At 42.2% G+C, this 24,559-nt stretch overlaps 1 protein-coding gene across 2 annotated transcripts in view; it reads left to right on the plus strand.

The window, feature by feature from the left end:
- Positions 1–2,962: 2,962 nt before the first annotated feature.
- mta1 (metastasis associated 1) overlaps positions 2,963–24,559 on the plus strand; it is a 43,917-nt gene continuing 22,320 nt past the window's right edge. For both annotated transcript variants that reach the window (XM_080480891.1, XM_080480890.1), the window contains exons 1-3: positions 2,963–3,225; positions 13,706–13,773; positions 17,082–17,175. In XM_080480891.1, the coding sequence (XP_080337017.1) occupies positions 3,198–3,225; positions 13,706–13,773; positions 17,082–17,175 (190 nt within the window). In that variant the 5' untranslated portion in view covers positions 2,963–3,197. The remainder of the gene's footprint in view (positions 3,226–13,705; positions 13,774–17,081; positions 17,176–24,559) is intronic.

Below are 24,559 nucleotides of genomic sequence, written 5' to 3' on the forward strand. Positions count from 1 at the left end.
GCATGTTAATTCACCCATTAGAGAATGGTCTTTCTTTCACTGATAAACACGCAATTATAGCGCACGTCAAAAAATACTGTGCTGTCAAATTCACTGTAATTCAAAACTGAACGATACAGTGTACTAGTAAATGGCTACATTCAAACATAAACCTGCTTCCTCTCACTCACTCACACACACACACACACACACACACACACACACACACACACACACACACACACACACACACACACACACACACACACACACACACACACACACACACACACACACACACACACACATACACTATCGTGTCTCTCATTCCTATTCACAAAGGAGCCCCAGGACAGAAGACACGATTCCTCCACTGCAGCACTGTTCCAACACTGAAACTGCACACTTGAGTAGGAGTGCGTACAGTAAGTACACACGATTGGCCTATAATGGTCATGTGACCACATGCTGTAGTCCCCTGTGTTAGGCCGCAGTAATTGAGGCTTCCATATGGTATAGATCAGATGTAGCCTTCACCACAGCATTCCTCCAGCAAAGAGGCTCTAGCGTTTGTCCCCACAATGAAAACTGAGCTAATCAAACAACTCTGTGGTACACGGCACTATATAAGGACATGTTTTATATTTTGATTGTGCAACAGTGAATGATTCAGGGGTAGTGACTTTGTTTGTGATGGGTTGAGACGGAGTGGCAGTAGTATGTGTTGCAGAGCAAATCTCTGACGTTGTAAATATCCAAACAAAAACCACTGCACTACACATAACCGAATAGATATTGGTAAGTTTAACACACAAGGATATCATATTCAGAATGATGATTAAAATCCTTTGTATCCCATAACATTAAAGTAGTCACTGTGTATTCACACTCTGGGTTTGAAGGTGTACAACCCTGTACAGTGGCATGGGTATAATATCTTAGAAAGTAAAGACAAAATAAATAATTCTAATCAAATAAAAGCCTACTGAGTCATTCAAAAACGGGATTTTTGTTCAACAATTTACAGGACATTTCAGACGGTGTAGTGCCACATACTATGAAACAATGATTATAAACCAGCATACAACAATTCATCAGCGACTGCATATACCTCCACATCAATTACACCGGGGGAGACAAAACTGTGTCATTCTTACATAGATTAATTAAATTTAATAGTACCTGTTCCTCCTCATAACAAACCCCATGGGATCCTCCCTTGCTGCGCCATGGACTTCCCCTGGCACCTTGAAGAGTTAAGGGATTTGGGATCACAGCATATGGCTTATTTTAGTGATGATAAATTTTCATGTGCATTAAGTTCCAGGTAAGTAGTTTATTTCAGTAGAACTTTGAAAAAACAGTCCACGTTTATTTACTGATTCTTTTCCATCTGTAGCGGGAGCTGAAACAGTCCACAATAGATGAAAGGCCTTCTTCACATATATGAACACATTTGTCTTTATATTTTTAGGAGAATTCTCAATTAGGCTGAATTATCCTGGTGATGTGTCTTTGCGAATTATTGTTTTTTCAGAATGGAGTCGGAACATAGTTTTCAGAAAAGCTAATTTGCAGATATCCCAATTGAAATCAGGTTTCTGAGACACCTGACCAAGGTGCCTCAAAGATGCCTGCTAAAGCTAATACTGTGAGAGATGGTAAGACTATAAAACACACATAATTGTATTTCTGGTTCTTCTTTCACTCTGCTTTTAGTGAATGATGATTTCATTTATAACATGGTGATTATGTCTGTTAGTAATTGTATTTATCTGTTTAGCAAGTCTCTTTTGAAAATGAGACCTTGACCTCAATGAGATCACCTTATAAAATAAAACTGAAAATATTCTGCCCCATCTAATATTTACACACAGTATTATGAAGATAACATACTACATTTTAAAAAATTAAAAATTTCCTGAGTTCATGAGAAATATTAGCAAATGTTGCTTATATTGATTCAGTACGTGGCCATGGAAACGATAGCATACCCATAACTTAGTAAGTATGTCTAAGTTGGTTTACATGTGGGAATTAGGTTGCCTGTGTTTGCTTTGTGATGGCCTGATGACCTGTCCAGGGTGTATCCTGCATGATGGCTCCTGCACCTTGTGAAAATAGGTTTGTTAGAGCAGAATCAAAGGTGGATACACGCATGTTATACCATTGCTGTTTGCTGCAATATTTAAGGTTTGATTATTAGTGTTCTAGCACAACAGTGTACTTACTTTGTCTACATGTTTATATACTCAATAGGTTGCTTTGCTGTGGTTTAGGCATCTCATCTGAAAGGCTTGTCTAACTGGGACATGACTTAGGACTGGCTATAAAGAGTATATCTCTTTGATGGTCTGAAATCAACTCTGAGTCCCCCCAAGAAGAACTGGAGCAAGTTTCAGGGGAAAGGGATATCTGAACTTCTTTGCTTTTCATACTGCCACTGTGATCCAAGAAGATGGATGGATGGATGGATGGATGGAAGGAAGGATTTTTAGAAAGTTTTTCTATTCTATTCTATTCTATTCTATACTATTTTTAAGCTTCTATGTGTGAACTTCCTTAGTCAATAACTTTAATTTTATTTCAGATAATAATTACCTGTAAAAACTGTCATATAGTCTTGTTGTGTTTATATTATTGAAACAACTAAACATTCTCACTTTCTCGGTTAGTAGATTATACAATCTGCTTCGATCCATTGTTTCCTTTAGTTTTCACCTCTAGAATGGACAGTTAGTTATTCCTCAAACTTTCCATCTTAAAGCCACCTCTTAAAACACAACAAAACGCAGACTTTCTGTTGTTTCAAACTGTTTTCTACCATGTAAATATTGACAAAACATGTTATAACTCAGTAACCACGGTAACCATTGGTTTTGCTCGCGCCAGTGACGTCACACGGAGCGCGGCTTCTCCTCGCGGTCGTTGGTAAATAATGACGTCGTAGGGTTTTTGAAAACGTTAGCTAACCAAATTAGCCGAGTTATTACGGGGCTAATTTCTCTCTCACGACTCGTTTCCGTCCGAGCGCGTGGAGCTTTTGCAGAAAGAAGCGCACTGTCTCTTTAAGATCCGTCGGCCAGTCTGTTTCGTATTGATCAATCCACCATTTTCCAACACACAGCGGCGGCAGTGCTAACACACAGCTCCGGCAGCGCCACGGAGAAGAGAGCCAGCCCTCTACCTGGAGAGGAAGCCAGGGACCGGGGGCAGTCATGGCAGCGAACATGTACCGGGTTGGAGGTAAGGCGGACGGGGTAACATTGTCGGGACCTTCCCGTGTGTTTTTTTTTTTCTTTTTAAAAATATTAAGGGCTCGCCGTTATTCACCGCCGAGCTCCTCTGTATTTACAGAGCGTGGTCGCTCTTTCCTTTTTTATTTCCCTAAAGCTAAAGAGCCTTGTGCTTCACAGATGATGATGATGGTGATGATGATGAAGAGGAGGATGAGGAGGATGGTGATGAAGAGTAGTCGCTCTCTTACAAAGCTGCGCTTTCCTCGCTTCTTTATTTTTGCGTTTTCCCAGGAACTTACACACAACTACTTAAGTGTAAGGATGCACCTAGAGCCGCCGTGCATTGCGCCCGTATAGATTTAAGTTGAACGCGTTGAACATATTGTAAAAGTTTTGCAACCCAGTTTCGACTCCAAAGTGACCTGCAGGAACCGCTTCAGTCTCATGGGGAGAGCAGGCTTTTCTTTTCTTTCTTTCTTTCTTTCTTTCTTTCTTTCTTTCTTTTTTTTTCAAGTGATCACAAAGTTAAAGGCGCTACATTTAACCTGCAAAAGAAGTGAAACGCAGGATCGGACTTGCACATTTTGCACAAGCATGCAGGAGAGAGATGCATCCAAACAAACACAAGAGGCACCTCGTCCATTTTTTTTTATTTTTATTTTGGAAAAGCAAGTCCTCTTAATGCCTAATTAAGATTCCTGATTTCCCCTCCCAGTCATCGTGTGCCCATGCTGCTCTGGTTCACATCCTGTAGGTACAGTGTAAAAATAGTCACATTAAAGTTGCTGCAGCTGTGCCACACTTTAGATACAGTGGGGTGCTTTATTTTGTGAGGCAGATCTTTGTGAAAGTCACTTCAAATGTAAGATGTCATCACGTCTAACGCAGACCAATGTAGCTTTAATATTGATGTTGATGTTCACTTTGCAGGGTGGCTCATTAATTCCCATTGAGTTGCTAAAGAGCCTAATTGCTGATTTTTGTTGATGTGTGTCTGTCTAAGAAAAAAGGAGGGAAAGGAACATATACTTGCAATATACTTGCATGCAATGTCTCCTAGGCTTCAATACAAGCGTCAGAAATAGCCCGTAGTGAGCGTCACGGCCTTCGTATTTAGTTAAATGAATCGAGGCCTACCTGGGTGACAGCAGGATTATATCCAGGCCAGGACAGAAAGTTAACACTTAACCAGCCAAATGTTGTTTCATTTGGTTTCCCTTCACTCTGTCAGACTCGTATAATATAATAGGTGAGCCCATTGTGTTTTAGAGAAGTAATCTAAAGTGAAAATGGGTGATTATCCCCGCCTGTCTGCCTGTTAGATTAAGGATGGTACGGCCTGGCCTCCAAACTTTATGACTCAAGAAAAAAGTTGTTTAATTCATCACATTGAGTCCTGCTAATCTCGCCAGTTCTATAAAGTTGTTTTTTTTTCTTTTTTTTTATCACATAAGTTTGATATAATCACAGTATTGAATAAACAATACCTTAAATTGTTGTACCGTGGTTTCAGTGATAATTTAAACAGTAAACAATCACAGTTTGGGCCAAGAATGAGCCTCATAATTCAGCAGAGCCTCTCCTGGGAGCACCTCAGGCCAACGTCAGAACAAAGCAGACCGCTTGAAAAAGATGGCTGCTACTTTGCAAGACAATACAGGATCATCTTAGAAAAGCAATGACTTCCCCTGAATGAGAAGTGGACAAAAGCTGGCTCCGTGGGCCTTGATGTCTTTGTTTTTACCGAGCAGGCCACAAGCCACTCATCCGGTGCCCGTAGCACTTTTTCCTACTGCTTTCCCGTTCGACGTGCAGAAAAGTGCAGGGGAACGGGGTACAGACTATATCCTAAGTTTTGGCATATCACCGGTGGGCACGGTGGAGCAGCTCGTCGGAAATTTTTGTGGCCTCTCCAGGGGAGGTGAAGAGAGCCCCTGAGACTTAATGGTTATAGAGTTAATGGTAAAATTAAGATTCTATATCAGAAGACATTATGAATTTAGATTTTCCTTCAGATTTCATCATATAATAGAAGTAAAATGTCAAAAGTAAGGATTTTTGCAATCAAAACAATTATAGTTACTTGTATTATGATATTATCAATATGGGACGTGAGTGTCAACAAGAACTCGTACTGAAATCATTGTTTTTTTTACTCATTAAGGAAAACCACAAATAAGAACGAATATCATAAATTTACATTACATTCATCATTACTCTGTTAGGCATGGATGTTATTTATTCCACATGCATGTTGCTTTTTTTTACTATTGAATATTGTCAAGGCATCACATTCTGCATGCTCCTCAGAACGGACAGAAACCTTCAGACAAGTTTCTGTTTGCACTCCTCCAAAAATTAAAACACAACCATGCTTGTGAATTAGCGTTCGTGGAGGACGGACAATCCTCCAGAGTGCTGCCATCGCCATGCATGTATGATTGACCACCGTAGCGCTTTATTGGGTGACATTGTGTTGCAGTATATGAGGCCAGAATCTTTTTTTTTTTTTTACCTTTTAGTGTTTCGTTGCTGATTGCTCCCATTCAGTTTGATTTGAATGTAGCAGAAACAAATCCATTCTTTTCATAATAATTCCCGTTTTCCAGACTGCGTTTCTGTCTGGAAATGAAGTGCGCTGCAGTTTCACATACATTTTCTAACTTATATTTGCACAGGAACTATGACCAGCAGCGGTGCGCAATAGTGGACCTCATTCTCAGCTCGTATAGACATATTCAAAGATAATTTGAAAAGATTGTGAGTCTGTCTCTTATATAAATACTTTGACTAATCACTGAGGGTGTTTGAGTGTGACAGCTCGTGTACAGAGTGTGCTAAATGTGTTGTAGTGTTTACTAACTTAAAAAGTGACAAACTTAGGTGTCAATGCCCACATTTCTTTTGGCTGGTTGAGGATTTTCTCCAGGCTGCCAGTAATGATTCATCATGTGCCTAAAAGGCGTTGCACTGTTTACTAATACACAAACGGACTAACTCACAAACTTTGACAAGTGCCCACACTTTGTTTAGCTGCTGGGTGGTGTTAATTTCCCACGCTGGCAGTTGTCTCCCTCGCAGGTCTGGTGGGTGTACTCGCAGAGCAGCGATCTGAGGCGTCTCCGCTGCCATACTGCCAGGCCCAGGAAAGCCAGTTGGTCGATGAATGACGGCTATTATAGCCATTCAACAAAGTGTACCCATCATCGCGTTTCTTAAAAGCACCAACAGCACACATGTTGGTCACAGAGTTTGCTACCAGCAATCTGCAGAGTGCTGGGTTTTTTTTTAGGACCACACATGGTTGGACTTTAAACGGGTCTGAAATAGATGTTGTAGGTTGTTGTTTTTTTTGTGTGTAAATGTTGTGTGGGTCTGCTGATTTATCACATTAGAAGAAGCTGCAGTGATTTCTCCAACACAAGTGCCAGACAGATGGGAGTTGCTACTACTTTTTACTTTATGAGACGGAATCCATCTCATCCTCAATACAACTACTGACATTTATGGGGAATTAATATTTTCCTATTCTTGGCTTGAATATGAAATATTGTCAGGTTAAAAGATTGAAAGAAAATATATGAAAAGGCACATTTCAGTCTTCTGTCAATAGAGCCAGAAGCCACTTAAGATAAAGGTGGGTCAGTAGCTGGATGTATAAGTCCCACTCTGAACAGATGTGTGCAGCTTCAGCAGCATTGATCGAGTCTCAAGAGGGATCGTGTCTGTTATCAAAGTGTGAAAATACGGTGCGAGTTAGATATCAGAATAATAAATTACCTGCCATTACCATAGAAACCCTAATTCATGCCATGACAGTCTGAGCTGCAACCACTCACGACAACAGACACACCTCTCACAGTGTGTGAGTAAGTACTGGGTGGGGCGTGGGCTGTGGAGGGGGTATGTGTGCATGGGCAAGCGTGGGCGGATGTTCATGCTCTTCGTTTCCTGTTTCTCTGTCTCCCATCTCAGCGCTAACCCAGCCCTTCTCATTATGGTCATACTATACTGTATGCAGTAACTGCACCCTCTCAAGATGCATGTGGAGCTTCAATATTTTTCACTCTCAACTTAATTGCACATCCTGGACAAATTTACCATATTCCCACCCCGTCTTATTGATTACTTTCTGAGTAGTTTTGACTTGCCCACCCCATACTACCATCCCTCTTTAATTTGGCTAGTGTTTCTTCAAATTTTAGCATATTGTGTAGCAGTAATGTGGGAGACAACTGTTTAATTGGATTGCCAGTGGCAGGAACTGTGCTGCGCCTATACTCTTGTCAGGTGATCAGATGTTGCCAGACAGAGCGGCAGATGCTAGAATAGAGCTCCCACTCAAGGACGGACCGGTGAGGCTCCGGCTTTTGTTTAAAACTATCAATTTATCAGATGATTATCATTCTGATTATTCTTCCCTTCATGGTTAAGTAGTGAAAACACATTTCCATGGCATCTGATGAAACTGCAGACACATGCCTTTGTTTTTATATATACTGTATATATATATATATGTGAAAATAGTGAAGATTGTTTGGTAATTATTTATTTTGATTGACTAGGTGAATCGTTGATTTACCTAATCACTGTTCTTCTAATACTGCCTCTGATATAAAATAATACCATAAAATACCAAGGAATAATATTTATGACAAGGCGATCAACTATTTAAAAAAAAAAGGGGGGGGGGGGGGGGGGGGCTGAAATTAATGAAAATGGTTCACAGATTGGGCTCCGTTCTGTAGTGAATTAAATTCTAGAATGTTGTGTTTTAGGGTTTAACTCAATTTTGACATCAAAAATGAGGGCTGAATCAGAACGTCTCTTCAAACCTTCCTTAATAATTAGTGGTTCTTTTATGAGCTTGTCTTTGTTTAGCTGATGTCCAGCTTTATTTAGCTATTTCATTGATTTGATTGTGTACTGAGCACTTCTGAAACACAGGCGGCGGATAGTGAGGAAGGATTTTCCCCTCTGCTATATGCTGCTACGTTTGCCTTCCCAAACGTAGCAGATTTGACTGAGACCAGCGGCGTCCACACAGTTTTCATTACGAGCCACATACAGAAAAAAACATACAAAGAGCCAGGCCATTTGCTCGGGTCACAGTTAGTTGCTGGATGAATGAAATGGAAAAAGCAGTATTGTCATAGATAATACGGTACGTAATGCCCCCTAAATGCTACAGAAGGTATGCTCGAGGTGCGTGTCGGCTCTTGGCTTCAGCCTGTTGGCTCTCAACTTTTCATCGCAACTTGTGTGTTTTTATGGGCTGTGAACAGCTCAGCAACCAAAACATAGCGTTCCTTCCAGGACCTGCTTCGGTTTAAGCGTGTTTAGAGTCCCAAAGGGAAAAGAAATAAAACAATAAACAGAGATTTTAGAAAAGTATGGGGTTGGGGGGGGATTATTGTGCATCTTGCAGCTCCTCGTGGGACTTCCCAGCTACCAGGACGGGAACAGCTGCTCTCAGGTGTACCAGCATCAGCTATTACAATGCAATCAGCATATAAAACTCCTATTCTACAAGGCGGTGTATCATTCGGGCCACACTTAAAATTCATCGTCTAACAACTTGTAAGAATTAGGAGCGACAACACAATATATTTTCCTCGCCGAGCCACTAAAAGATGTGTTTTAATGGCCTCCTGTCTGCTGTCGTTTGTATGTCAGGTACTTTGTCTTTTTAAGGAAGACGCATGTGGCATGCGCTGTTTTTTTTTTACACGCTGAATATAAATACGGCGGAAACGGCAGTGTTTCTGAAAACACTCTGGAACGTTGGTCTGCGTAGTCAACACAGAAAAAAAGACTGAAGAAAGTACTTGATTAAGGCGCTCTGAATTAGTTCAGATGTGATTAAAGCGAATGTGACTTCACCGTGTGGAGTTGACGTGATTTTTGCGACCAGAACCTCCGCGTCTATGTCAGATTGAGCCTAAATGCGACCCGCCATACGGAGTCCTCCACCCGTGTGCACCTCGCCCGGGCTGATTATCAGTTATCTCCTGATTTGTCTTTCTCATCATTTCGCCTCTCTGCCTGTCTGTCTCTCTCTCTGGCCTGGTTTGAATCAGCCCAGCAGACTCTCTCTTTTGGGGCTCAGTAACATGCCTTGATTGGCTCGCACAAAATTTGACTGCACTGTGACGTCACGGCCGCCGGAGCCCCCCGATTGGCCGGACGCTGGGAGTGGGGGATGGAGAGCGGGGTGGTTGTATGCGGGTTGAGGCGGCAGGAGGGCTGATGGGGAACGGAGAGACTGAGTGACGCTGCTCAGTGCCTACAGGCTCTCTCTCTCTCTCTCTCTCTCTTGCTCGCTCTCTGTTGCTCTCATTTTGAGTTTCTCTCCAGCTTTTTCTCTGCCAGGCTTCAGCTCCTCACATGGTGGAAACTCCAACACTCACACAGCCCACTCTTGACACTCATTTAACCGTTTCCTCCCTTTTTTTTTTTTGGTGTGTGTTTTTTTTTTTCTCTCTCTCTCTCTCTCTCGCCGGAGGCGTCAGGAGGGGACGCGGGTTGAACTTAAAAGTGATTCCATTCTTGGTAACTCAAGTTCCCAAGCCAGTAAAAAGGAAGACGGCGAGTTGTGCCCAATGTCCCACCTTCTCCAAATCTAGCACGCTGTCACCAACATAGAGAAAGTCCGAGAGCGCGGCGCAGATTCACACCCAACGCCACATCAAAACTGCATGTTGAAACGGCCATGACGCAGTTTGGCCCTCCGTCTTTCAGCGCTGGCGAACATCCGAAGGCCGCAGTTCGTCCTGAGCAGTCCCTGTTTTTAAATGTGAAAGGACGTTTTGGATCAGCGTTGAGCATCCGCAGTTTTGTTTCTTCCTAGAGTTTTTTTGTTTTTTTTTCTTCTTTCTTTTTTGTCATTCAGCAGCTATGATTTAATCTTCTGCATTGTGTCTACTTATAGGGCTTCAATAATATTGATTTCATACCAAAATAAAGAGATGGGTGAAATAAGTGATTAGCTCACTGTAGGATTAAAACGAATCAATGACAGTTTAGAAAATTTATTTTTATATCAGTTTATACAAGTCATAATATGCTTGATTTACTGTTTTCTGTGTCTCACACCTTTTCATCATGACACTTTAATGATAAAAACAAAACAATGAAGAAATGGTTTGATCGTCTGGATGTCATTATAAGGCCTTCAAATTTGTCCAATACAGTAACTTTTATAGCTTATTCAGAGATAAGAGTCTGAAACTTGAACTGTAGATTTGATCCCAGGTTCTCTACAGTTAAGATCAGTTGATGTCGCACAGCAGGGGGCATGTTTTATTCGTTATTTATTACAATCTGTAAATCGTTCTATTGATTAATTTAATCTTTTTAAACTCCTGAATAATTGTGATGTACCTCCTATAATCCCCTACAGCACGATTTTATTCAGCCAACCATCCAAAACAAAAAAAGCCTAATTTGCTAATTTATGAAGAAAGTCTCATTTGTTCCAGCTCTACAGAGCAGTTTTCCGAATTTTTGGTTGAAATTGGGATTACACAGCTCCCTATAAACATCTTAACCTCTTGATCTATGAAGGAAACCAGCAGCAAAAAACCCTGACAATGTTGTTTCCAAGTTCGGGGGGGGGTTAAAAAGCTGGAGCCATCAGATACATTTGTACATTAATACACAATTTGACAAACTGCTATTAAGAAGAGAAAAAAAAAAAGTCCCCAGATGAATTCAGTCGGCTGTGCAATTACTTTATTGTGCTACTGTTAAGTAAATGTGTTGCCCAAGGACGACTCGACCACGCTCACTCAAAGGATAGTCACATTCCCACAGTTTCGCAGCCAGTCTGGTGATCACAGCTCGGTTTAAGCCAGTTTCTTCCACCATTGACCTCCAGGCTGCTGCCTCGCCTGTACGTCTGAAAACGAGCAAGTCCAATATCTTGTCTTCATTTTCTGTGTCAGCGCTGCTCAATTTCAACTTGGCCTATTTGATATTCAGCAGCAGGACGAAGTTGTCACAGTGGCAGTGGAGTCTCGTAACAAGCTGTTACAGGGTGAAGAGTAGACAGGCGTGATGTGACGATCGTTTCCCCATCTCGTAGCGATGTTCCGCGCTGAATCGGTGTCTGTGGTTGCCTGAAGAAGCTGTCATAGAAATTGCACTCTACATGCCTTCTGAACTGTTGCTGCTGCTTCGGTTAACCCACCAGAGGAAGTGTTAAATCCTTATATATTCATACAGAGGATAATAATTCAGTGGTTCACTGCACAGTACATATGTAAGATTCCTTTTTTTTTTGTTACATTTATACTGTAGTGACCCGCTGTCAGCTTTTAGAGGCCTCAGACGGAGATGGGTTATAGTTTTGTTTGGGAAATTTCCAAAGATTGGGTGTGAACCTCTTTTATTCAATATGTTTGTGTATGTGTGTGGGTGGAAAGAGGAATACCAATTCGACTAGTGGAGCAAAAGGTTTTCCATTGGAGAAGACGAGGTTTGCTCCTTACTGGCATGCACAGGCTGCTTTGCATTATAGTCTGCTGAAGATGGGTGTAGGCGGAGAGATTAGTGTATCTGCAGCTACTGTCTCTGAGATACTCAACTTCTCACGGTCTGACCGTTTGAGTGTTGAAGCGACGTTTCATGTGAAAAGTCATCGTTTTGGTTTGTTCGTTTCAGACAAGTTTCCCATTTACATGGCAGCGTTTTGAAAACGATGTACGTTTGCGCGGAAATGACTGCAACGCTGAATGTTGATGTAATTATGTTGTTATTGTCGTTCTAGCCACGCCTGTACACAAGAACTATTTACTACAGCTGTGACGGGCATGCTCAGTAGTAGCGTTACAGAAAAGTAGCGTTTTCCCGTGCTGCCATGGAGACGGATTCAGAGCGCTTTCGAAAAGTTGGGATTGCACTGACCCCGAGCAACTCCGTCATGTAAACACAACAAAAGTTTTCCATTTTCAGTTTGAAATGTTGTCGTGTAACTAAAGCCTTGGTATAGCCGCCTTCAGAGGGGATAATGGTTTACAAACTTACACAAAGCCCAACATGGGTTTGGGTTTAATATTGATTTATTTACAACCAGGTTATGACTTGTCTTCTCTGTGCGCTTACATCTGAGATTATTTAAGACTTCTACCCACAGTTCTGCACTTTCAGCAGCTTTTACTGTTGTCTTATGCTTCCTTTAACTTGCTCGTTGGTACGTACTTCATATTCAAAGTCTTTCACTTATCAAGGTTAGAGGAATTATTACATTGAAGAGTAACAACAAGAAAACTGTTTTCAGCAATCAGGGTGACTGTAGGCTTGTTTGTAGGTCGATTTTCCCTCTTAACTCTGACCGCGACGGAATAACACAATGAATGTGGACGTTGGCACAGATCCCGGCTGTTCTAACGTGATGGTTTTATGCCCGAACCAGTTAGCGTGAAGCACATGAGAATCAGGAAATGGATGCAAAGAGTCAAGTGTACACAGTGGTTATGCTGGTGGAATTTCGGGCGATCTCTGGCCTCGCCGGTCAAGAAGCTGGGTCCCGGGGGAGCGTGGGGGATGGGAGGGGGCAGATCCAGGGTGAGGGGAGGATAGCTCCAAGCTCCAGGCAACCTACCAAGTGTGGGGTATAATCTGACAGCACTCAGCCAAGACACATGCAGGGCTAAGACCAGGCACCCTACCAAGACTGGGGCCTGTGGGGACATCCTGGTGAGAGCTAAGCCTCCAATGGGTCTGGAATCATGCCAGCGCACGCACGCATGCACGCACGCACACACACGCACACACAACGTGAATGCAGAGTGGAGCCGCACACGCGTGGTAAATCTCGTGCAGTCTCTAATACACACCCACACACACAAATGCAGACACATTGTGCATGCAAACAACACCACACGCGGGGAGAATGAATGGAGCAATAAGACAAAGAAACCATGCGGGCTGAGGAAATACAAGGTTTGCAGCCTGAATGGAGGATCTGGAGAGCCAGATTTGGTGTGTGTGTGTGTTTGTGACTGTGTGTGTGTGTGTGTGTGTGTGTGTGTGTGTGTGTGTGTGTGTGTGTGTGTGTGTGTGTGTGTGTGTGTGTGTGTGTGTGTGTGTGTGTGTGTGTGTGTGTGTGTGTGTGTGTGTGTGTGTGTGTGTGTGTGTGTGTGTGTGTGTGTGTGTGTGTGTGTGTGTTTGCGTGCGTGCATGCGTGCATGTATGTGTCCACATAAGCACATCAACATCTCATTCAGTCAGACCTCCCAACTACAACAGTCTCCGCTGTGTATGAAATTAGCCTAATCGAGTCAAATCAACATTTTGTGGATGTCTGTGCTGCACTTTCCTGTTGACTAATTAAGCTGTCATTGTGTGGTCCAACTGGAAATTGCCCTGCATATTTGAATGACCTTGCAAAGTTGACTGACACGTCTCCTTTTTTTTTTTTTCTTTCCCTTTCTATTCACTACTCTTTCTCTCTCCTCCCGCTCCTTCTGGCTGTTCCTCTACAGATTATGTTTATTTTGAGAACTCGTCCAGTAACCCACTGCTGATCAGGAGGATAGAGGAGTTGAATAAGGTGAGTGAGTGTGAGCGCGGGTGTGTGAGTTTCAGTGTATACCCTTGAATGCGGCGCTTATTCTTCCATACTCCTGGTTTGACCTTTCACATATCGGTTAAGTCACATTGCATTTACTGCTTTTGTGTGTGAATCCAAATAGAAAAAAACCAGCTTGTAGTAAAGACTAAACTTCTTTATTTGTCAAATGTGCACTTTTGATAGCTGGAAGCGACTTTAAATGTGGTTTACACCTGGGAGTGTTGAGTACAAACACTCACCTCCTGTTAAGGGACAGAAGAAAGCTGTAAAAGCCTGTGACATTTTAAAAATGTCTTTACATGTATTACTTTAGGGCGACAACGCGGCATTAGTTGCCGGGTAGTTCCCGGTCCGCTGCCGCGCACGTCGCTCAGTCAAACCAGCAGAAAAAAAAGAGTCTTGTCTCTGTAGACTACTTACAGGTGCCTGCTGTCTGTCCCCTGTTCCAGGCCTGTGCTGGATAATACAGAGACTGTTTAATGTGATTGACACAGAGCTCAGAGTCAGCCCTCTATTCTGCCTGTCACTGTCAGTCTCTCTGCTCCTCGGGGATCTTCGGGTTTCTCCTACGTAAGGTCTGAATTGTAGGTTAAGGACGCATAGCAGCGCGAGCGGGGGGGGGAAACACTCGACAAGTTGCAACTGCAAAAGTGAAAAATCAACACTTCAGTCTGAGCATTTTGTATAGTGTTAAGAGAAACACCTGAAAAGCAAAGATGAATGATTTCATTTCAAGACGGCCAATGCTAATACATCATTAGTTTAAATACTCTTTATTGACAATGTGGAAGAAATACAAGGAAGTGTGCATGTCCGAGCCTCAAAAGGAAGGTTAGAGAGAAAAAAATAACATGTTTTGTATAACCAACAAGTTTGTCAGAGACAAAGCAATCAAAAATATTTCGCTTAACAACTGAAACAAATCATTATGAGAATAGCTTCTAAAAACGCTAAACCAGAGACCTGCATCCTCTATTTCTGCCCCCTTTCCACCAAATCAAAAAATGTTTTGCTCTACAAATCCAAGAACTACAAATAAGCTATTTCAGTTGTTTTTTTCTTTCAACATAGAGAATTACCTTATCCACTTTGAATTTAACAATTTCTGTCTTGACTTATCTTTTTTCTTTTCTTTTTTTTTTTACATTTATTCATTGTCGGGTGACATTTGGGGTGTAACACATGAAATATTACAACCTGTATTTAAATATCACATTTTATATTGAACAGAAAGATATCTTGTGTTTAAAGATTGTATGCTGTTAAGCTTGAGGTGTAAATCTATATACATGTACGTCTATATATTTGGAATATACAATGGAACTATATGGAACGGTGATATACCCAAAATCAGCTTGAGGATAATTAATTTCATCATAAAATGAATGATAATTGAGCTAAATTCATCAAAAAATTAAAGGCAATACAAGAAGTAGGTGAAAATGAAACCGTTATACTCCGATCTTACTTTATTTTCACGCTTTTCACGCTTTTTATTCGAGGCCTGCTGCTTTGGATCCTGCTACAAAAAGTGAAAGCTACTGCCACATAAAGTTTGTGTGATGACCTTTTAATGCAAACCACGCAACTGAACAGCTCCTCCCTTTATTGTAAAACTGACGTCGGCCAACAGTTTCACCAGAAACTCAGCTGTGCTTTGATGCTGCCGTCACGTTTTCTTTGTGTCAGTGTTGCCAGCATAATGACTTTGGTCCGACTCATTGAGTTTTCTGACCCTGGTGACAAATCTTGTGTCTTCTTCTGCCGTTATTAGAGACTTTTGGAGCAACCGCATGTTGCTCTTACTCTCACTCCCGCCTCTTCTCCATCCAAAAGCGCCCCAGTTGACCCAGTCCATAACAGCCCCTCCCGGGGACAGTCAGAGCTGTTCACCCCTCTTCTTCCTGAGGGGATCGCTCATTCTCAAAGCTGAGCACGGGGCAGCGTTAGTAGTTTCAAACACTTTGGGGGTGTTTTTTTTTTTTTTTTAACTCTTGTCTCTCCTACAGCGTCTGTTACAATTGCATGCACATGGTTAAATTAGCAGATGATGTCATCTAGTAATTTGTTCCTTTTTTGCAACTGATAACTTCTTCCCTCACAGTCACGTCATCCTCCTGCGCGTACTTCGTTATGATCCCCTCTTCTCTTACCATCCTTTGTGCTGTTTGACGTCTGCAGGGCTGCATACTAAATCTTGATGGGAATGCCGAAGGGACTTGTACTCTTAATTCTGCTGTACTTGGTTAAACCTCCTTCGGTGATTTTACTGAAATGTAAAAGGATAACAATACTTTCCTGTGACTTTAATTAAAGTTAGGCTGGGCTTCATGTTTTAAACTGAGCCTTGATGAATGTGGCGCTCATGATCACAGATATGCCTTGTTTCTGGTTTTTACCCAGCTTTTCCCCTAAGGCCTAAATTAGAATTCCAAAAAATGTTTTACGCTTAAGAATTGATGTTTAAAATGCTAAGATGATCTGAGGCTGAATGTCCTGTAAACAAAAAGAAGACATTTAAACAAAAGTTGATGACTGGATCATCTAAATTTCATTAAAATCTCAATTTATTCGTAGTGAAAAGTGTTCCAGTTTGCCCCCGAAAACGGTCATAAATGAGCCAATTATCCTGCGTCTGTTCTGCAGCGTTTTTTTTTCTTAAACAGAAATGGAAAATAGGGTTTTAATTATTTGATGATTTTCAAAGTGGAAAGTCTGCAGCGTTGAAATGCCTCCAGAATGTGGAGATATATTAGACGTCCACACTGCTGAATATTTGCTCTCTCTCCTTAAAATGTGCTTCTTTGTTTTTCGAGCCTCGCTGGTAGCACCGTCGTAATGAGGGTTTTTAAATCCAGCACGTTTGGTCTTTACCGGTGAACTATTAGGATTGGCAACGATATGAATGAGCTGAAGCTACAATTAGTTTCCCTCTCTCTGCGAGTATCCAGTAAAACATTCTCATGCAGCTTCTAATCTAAAATCAGTCTCGTATTGCCATACTAATGAAGTGTTATTGGGAAGAGACACATCTTAGCTGGATCACTTCACACCGTCCTGATCACTGCAACACATGATTTTAGAGGCGCGTTGTAGCCTCACACTTTGTTTTCAGGCAAAGTTGGGGGGTGGTGGTGGTGGTGGTGGGGGGGCTCGCCTTGGCTATGGGTTTTTCATCAATGTGCGTCTGAGAGAGTGTGCGTGTGTGTGTACGTGTGCACGCGTTGGATCTCTGTGTGCGGCACCAACTTGTTGCCGTGGTAACGCTGATTGTCTCTGGTTTGCAGACAGCCAATGGGAATGTGGAGGCCAAAGTGGTGTGTTTTTACCGGCGCAGGGACATCTCCAGCACACTCATCGCTCTGGCAGACAAACATGCAAGTGAGTGACCGACCGCAACCCCGCCCGCAAACATCAGACGTCGCCGAGAAGAAAAAAGCAAAAAAAAAAAACCAGCAAAGCGCACGCCGACCAGGGCAGACAACTGTTCTTTTTGGCGGCCGTCTGCTTTTTATTTCTCTGCTGCAAAAGTTGTCGTGCCTTCACATCCAACTGAGCAATATTTCCATCAACTCTCCTTGCTGTTTGGCTCGACTGTAAGGCTTGTTTTTATCACAGGGTGACAAAAAAAAAAATAAAAAAATTCAAGTTTATTTGCTTTATTTGCCAAGCTGTTTCAGACTTCAGCCCCTCCTCTGGCAGATTTCACTGCAGACAGAATTCGATCTGCTCTGATATCAATATGGCGACACCTTTTGTGCGTGCGCGTGTGTGTGTGTGTGCGCGAGTGTGTGCACATGTGCGTTTCCTGTTAAGGCGTGGGTGTGTAGCCTTTAACTTGAATGTGGTGCTATCCTCCAGAGCTTGGAGCGAGCTCCGCGATGTCTGGAACAGCTGGCAGTCTTTGAATGGGCTCTACCTCAAGCTGTATTATATGGCCTTTTGATGTTCAGGGTTCGAGGACGTTTCTTTTCTTTCTCTCTTTTTTTTTTGGGAGACATGGAGAAGCTGTCAGACAATGGTTTAAAAAGGGTGAAGCGAAATACAGAGGCTCTGAGGGACTTTTGCGGCTCGTCTGAGAGAAGATTTGTGGAAGGGCTAACGAAAGTGTGTCACTTGAAGGCCACAGCCATCCAGACTGCTGGGTCACCTCCCCAGCGGTCAGGTGGAAATGATGCCTTCAGGGCGCTGTTCCAGAGCGCCTGAATTCAAAGAAACCGAGAGGAATACAGGATTTATTTCCACTTGACGGCGTTGCCTCTTTTATGGTGTTGCGCATCCCCTCTTCTGACCTCCAAAACTTTCTGCTTTGATGCTCATCATTTTATATTTTTACTAAAGGACAGCGTTTGCTGTGTTAAGTGCTAAACCTAGACTTGGTAGATGTAGGATATTTATGTGAAATTAGAATGAAAAATACCGTCATGTTTGACTGTGAATTATCGGTGGGAAGATACAAGCACCCTCTATTCCCATCCTGGCGCATTCATAGTTTAACAACTTAAACAACTTAACCACTCTGGTCTTTGGTTGTATATTTAATCAGTCAAATTTGATCAAATGATTCAAGGACAACCTGCTCTATCATTTGAGCAACAGCTGCTTGTTTCAATCTCTAAAAATCATTTTTCATGCACATAAAAAACTGAAAAATCATGAATGACTCACATGCGTGTGTGCGTGTGTGTGTGTGTGTGTGTGTGTATATGTCTCCTCTACACAAATATGTTTTGTATATTTTTATCAGATTGAGGGTTTTTTGGAGCTACTATAGCTGTTGTGAGCGCCAGCTTTTCTGCAAACTTGCCCGCCTCTATTTTGGAGAACCTCCAAGCTGGAACTCGCAACATTCAACTATTTATTTTTGAGGACTTAATCATTTACACACAATTGAATTTAAGTTACTCGACTTGTGTTATTTAAATTTGTGCTATATTTAGCTTGGAAAGGGCAAATACAATGCAGTCTAGAGAAACTTATATAGAGACTATACATGTAATCATATGTTGTATTAGAATTCGCTGTGGTGTTTTAGATCCTGAAATTATTCCACCAGTGTGTATTTCTAAGAAAACAAATGAATTCAGCTGCATTATTACGCTAAATGTATTTTTCATGCAATATTTTATTAAGCACTAGTATTAACATTAATTTCTCATGTGTTATAATCCTCATGGTTATATTATGCGTAGAAGTATTTAATTTATTTAAGCCACACTGAGAATCCCCTTTAGGGTTAAAAAAATAAATAAACAACTTTTAATAAAGTCATTTAAGAACTGTAAAGTCAATAAGTGTAAAGTAAAATGTGTAAGAAAGAAATGGCATAGGGATTGTATCCAAGTAACATGACTTAATCAGGTTGGGAAATGGCTGCAATTTAACAAACATAAGCAAGCAGGTTTATTTTTTTTAAACATGCCCTTTGGAAGAGAGCTAGTTCCCTTAAAGACATTAACAATATTATCTTATCGATTTTTTATTAATTTTTTTCACGAAAAATGTCAGGAACACAGTGGCTGAAAATTCCCACAAAAAATGTAAGGAATAGTGGATATGATGCTTCAAGGTCCTGGAACTAAAAAGAAAATGTGCACATGATAATGAGTAAATGAGGAGGGTGATTTCATTTTTTAAAATGTTTTTTAATTTTTGTATACAAAATGCAATCATCAGCAGATTACACAAGAGTCCCAACTTAATTTTCCAATCTGTTTTATGTGGTTTTAGACTCTCAGTACGTCCCTCTTGTGTTAATTGTGCTTTGTTTCTTTATTAATCTAGTCTTTATGTGCAGTTACTTTTTTTAAATTTTACTTTGGAGAGAAATTTGCTTGTTTTGGGCATCTGATGTAGTTTCTGATGCATCTGACCTTTGGTTATTTTGCTTTTAAAACACACAAGAAATAATGTCCTAGTTAAAATTTCATTGTAGCACTAACAGGCATTGTGCTCCATCACTCCAGGAACCTATTTCTCCCATATGGAAATCTCATGGGAAAGTTTTGGAATAGGATCAGAGAGAGTCTTGACAGTATAGTACATACAGACAAAAGTAATGGCCTGGTGTTTCTAGTGCCTGCTGGGGTTTCTAAACAAGTCTGCATCGAGTGCACTGACTGCACACGGATTTAGTCCATTTTAGCACAGCCTGATTAAACTCAGTCCACCGGTTGTAACACTGCAGTCTCGCTAATAGTACAAACCAGCTCCCGGACTTGGACTGGGTGTGGCTGACTCCATGTCGGCTTCTTGTGTGTGAAAGTGCATCGTTATGTGTGAGTGTGAGTCTATATATATGTGTGTGTTTGTGAGTTCAAGAAATACAAAGTGTCCTGTTTGACTGGGCATGTGTGTATGTATGACTCCCCACCGCGAAGTCCACGCAGGAGGCCTGGGGGGGGGGGTTGGTATCCATGGCAAAGCAGTACTGTTTGTTCTGTTGGACCACACAGCATCAGTTTGTCAGTGTGTATCCCTTTAAGAAAGACTGTGATTATTTCTGAGCAACGTTTGTTGTGTTGTGTGCCGATGCGTTCAGACATGGTGCTACTTTATCGGCACACCACATTATTTTGTTACTTAGCTGTTTATTTAAGAAGAAAACTCCCCATGTTGCATACAAAAGACAACTCTCTCGGGCAGAGATATTCCTGTTGTTTGGTAAGTAAACATGGGTATTTTAGCTATAATTAAGGCAGAAACACAAGCAGATGCAACAAAGCCATCGTCACCTGAAAGTGTTGGCACGCTGACAGATGTTGAAGGGCGTCGTATCTTCGGGTGGAGTGATGTTTGCACAGGTTGTTCGTACACAGACCTCTGGGTTTTGCCTGTGCTTTGCCAGCTGCAGATTGGTGAGGGGCTTCCAGACATTCACAATATGTTAAAAAAAAAAGAAAGAAAGAAAGAAAAAAGAATGCATGGTAGGAATGGCTGCGCTCGCATGGGTGTGGGCTGCATCCTGTCTGCAGCCGTGTAGCTGCAGCCGTGCTTTCGCTGTGTGTGTGTGTGTGTGTGTGTGTGTGTGTGTGTGTGTGTGTGTGTGTGTGTGTGTGTGTGTGTGTGTGTGTGTGTGTGTGTGTGTGTGTGTGTGTGTGTGTGTGTGTGTGTGTGTGTGTGTGTGTGTGTGTGTGTGTGTGTGTGTGTGTGTGTGTGTGTGTGTGTGTGTGTGTGTGTGTGTGTGTGTGTGTGTGTGTGTGTGTGTGTGCGCGTATATATACACATGTTCTTGTATATGCATGATGGACTTGAGTTCCTAGCTCTGGGCCATGTCTGAGGAATTGCTGGAGGGGCGCTTTTAATTCGGTTTCGTTATGGATCAACGGAGAGAGAGAGAGTGTGTGTGTGCGTGCGCATGCATTTGTAGGAGACTGTGTGTCTTCATGTGTGTCTGCTGTGACTCATTGATCAAATATTTTGCTTGCAGAGATTCGGAGCGCTCCCTCAATGGGGCCTCCGACTCCGGCATTAGCCCCTCCCCTGTTCCTGAAGCAGCCTCCTGAGTGGTCAGCTCCCGTGACCGACTTGGCATTTTACCTCCCCGGCCCCTCCTTTTAGCCATATGAATTTGCCATGAGTCAAACCTTTTTCTATTTTTGAGATGCGGTTCCTCACTCCTATAAACAATCCAATGCGATGTTGCCAGTGAAATGATGCACAAAACTTGAACAAGTTCAACTGAGGTCTTCGTGGTTGTGGGCTCGGTACATTATGTTACAGCAATGAGTGAGGCTAGAAAGGGCATCATAAACCTACTCCACATCTTTTTTTCTTTTTGTATAATGCTTTGCTTTTGAATGCAGCGAAGACATTCGCAGCATGGGAGTTCCGAAGTGGAAACAACCCACACAACCTGTCAAGTTACCTGGGGCCATGTTGTATAGTTTATACAGCTGTTTTCTATTAGACAGAGTCATGATATGCTGTTACTTGCTTTGTGTGACGGCGGCCTGCAGTGACGGCATGAATTTGTCATTTTGCATCTCGTGCTGCCGACGAGTGGTGTCAATCAAAAACTGGCCTGCCGGAGGGTCCGTTCTGGCTGGATGACCTGCTATCGTGTAAAAATAATAAAGAAAACATTACCTTCATGTTTTTTCAATGAAATGATCGGCCTTTTTTTTTTTTAATTTTTAATTTCTTCACTGCATATCACACTACTTTAGTAAGAGAAGTGGATACAACCCCACATTGAGACCTTTATTATGGCGTTCTCATCAAAGCCAAGCACATGCTCAGTGCTGCAGAATTTGTGCAGCCTTAGGCCCAGTTCACACGAGAACATTTTCAATTGAAAACAGTAAATTTTCATTGCACTTTTGGTGTCCGTTTACCCGACAGCGGTGCTCGGAGCCACTGAAAACGGAAAATTTTCAAAATGGCTGCAGAGGTTGCTGCTGCCGCACATGCGTGAGTCAGTGCACAATAACAACAGTGGCGGCGGCCTCCAGAGTGTCCTGACTTCCAGGCGATACTCTCCCGGGACTTAGTTGTTTTATGGTTGAGTCGCCTGTACAAACAATCCAACTTGGTTGACTGTCGATGTGAAGGTCCGTGCGCGCCAATGTTTTTATAGCGTATTGTTCTGTACGTGAGTGCGTGTGGTTTCATTACGAAAACAAAACCAACAGCATGGAGTCGTGGCCTGGCATGAAAACGACATCGTTTTCAGTGTGTCTGCCGTTTCTGTGCAAACCGACGTCGTTTTCCAAACGTTGCTGTGTAAAGGCGAAACTTTTTCTGAAATGAAAATGCAAAAATTCTGCATTTTCACTTGAAACGTTGTTGTGTAAACGGGTCTTTAGATGTGACATACTTATACCCAACATCTGTCGAAAGAAAACAACTGTAACAGAAAAGATTTCAGAACGATCTGCAGATTTTGACACCCAAGTGAATCTCAAACTAAAAATAATGTTGTCACTTGTAAATATTCTTATGATGTCTTATGGTGTTGTCATAAATAAAGCTTTGCTTTTGTTTCTTTTTCTATATGAACATTTCTGGCTGTGGTTAAATCCACTCAGGAAGCCAGACTACTTTCTTAGATTTGGATAAAAGCAGGTAGCTTGAGTACATGACAACGTGTGTGATTTTCCACTCTCATCCTCATGTTTACAAACGGCTGTCTGCTTGGCACTTTTCTCTCCTGCTTCCAAACACATTTCACTACAACTGCTGGCACCGGCATTTGTCGACTGTGTTTGTGAGTGACCCTGCCCCACAGCTGGAAAAGCCCTTTCAGAAAACCAGGTTATGTCGGTAAATAAAAGACAGCGCTTTACTTTTATTGGTAATACATCTACCTACCGAGACAATAAAATCACAACACGCAGATTATGAAAAAGCCTAAAGTCTACTGGTAGGAATCCCTATGGTATGATATATATTTTTTTGGTTTTTCTTACATGGTGTCAGAAAAAGGTAGTTCTCACTCATGCCATTCTCACCAAATGAAAATGAATCAACTCAAATATTTCTGTTAATCTTGATTCTCAAATGTTGGCCTGTAATATTGGACTCCTGTAGTACTGTTTCCCTCACACATTACTTATGGTGCTGCACCCGGAGCTTCCGGACTGGACAGAGGTCTTGGGATCCGGAGTTCGCAGGTTTGAATCCCACAGCTGACAGGTCCCTGCTGTGGCTCCTTTGAGCAAGACCATTGACCGTCATCAGCTCCCCGGAGCTGCCCCTCAACATCCTTGGAATAGGATTGGTCAGTGTGGGGGAGAAAGAAATTTCCCTAAGGGGATTAGAAAAGTGCGATTAGTTTAGTTTAGTGAGTTTCGGGTGTGCTCTACTCGAATGGTGTGATTCTGCAGTTGGAGCCGGAGGGCAAACCCACCAGAAAAAACTGCAGTGAATGCATGTCACCATGATGCAAAGTAGAAAAAAAATGATCGTCACTCTCTCAGTGCATCGTCTTGTTTTTCTAGTTACTGATGGTCTCGTTCTTGTTTAGAGCGTGCCGAGAATGGAAAGAAATATCTTCACCGTGCCCTCTTGGTGAGGAGGAAAGGTGTAGAAAATCCTAATCTTTGTTGTTTGTTTGCTTGTGTGTATAACATGGGACTTAAAGCCGGGGAAGAGTTCCACAAGTTTGGTTATACCGAAGAAAAACTAAGCGCTGCTCATGTGGACAGGATAGTTCAACAAATTCAGAAAAATTGCAGAGCTTCTCTGTAAAGCACAGTTTCACATGGTGGTATGGATTTTATATGGACTAATCCAGCGTTTTGAGTAAACATTATTTTCCCCTCTCCGGGTGATGATATTTGAGAGAGTGCAGGAGTTCATCTGGAGCTGTCCGTCACAACATAAATACCCACCATATCATAGAGGAGCAGTCAGTTTGTTAAGGTAATAACAGTCAGCAGTGCTCGTCTCACCCCGAGGCCTCCTCTTTCCTCTCCCTTACCTCCCCCCTCGCCATCTCTCAACCCAGTAAGGCGACCCATTCATCAATAATTGATAATTGGCTGGGACAGGTGAGATGGAGAGGCAATTTGTCGAGTGTATGGTGTGGGTGCACCGCCAGGAGATTGGCTCGGCGGAGGAGAGGAGGACGACAGAGGTTGGGGAGTTGAGTTGCGACTGAAGGACTCGCAGCCGGGGGGCCAACTGGGAGGGCCAGACTGCTTATGGACCACTACATAATCCTACCCATGTGCCTGGATGTGTGTGCAGCATGTACACACAGCAAGCAGAGTGACTCGCATCCAAGAGCTCAGCCCTCAGTGTTCGCTGAACACAGATATAT

This window comes from Lipophrys pholis (genome assembly GCF_963383615.2).
Source record: "Lipophrys pholis genome assembly, chromosome: 14".
Lineage (NCBI taxonomy): Eukaryota > Metazoa > Chordata > Actinopteri > Blenniiformes > Blenniidae > Lipophrys > Lipophrys pholis.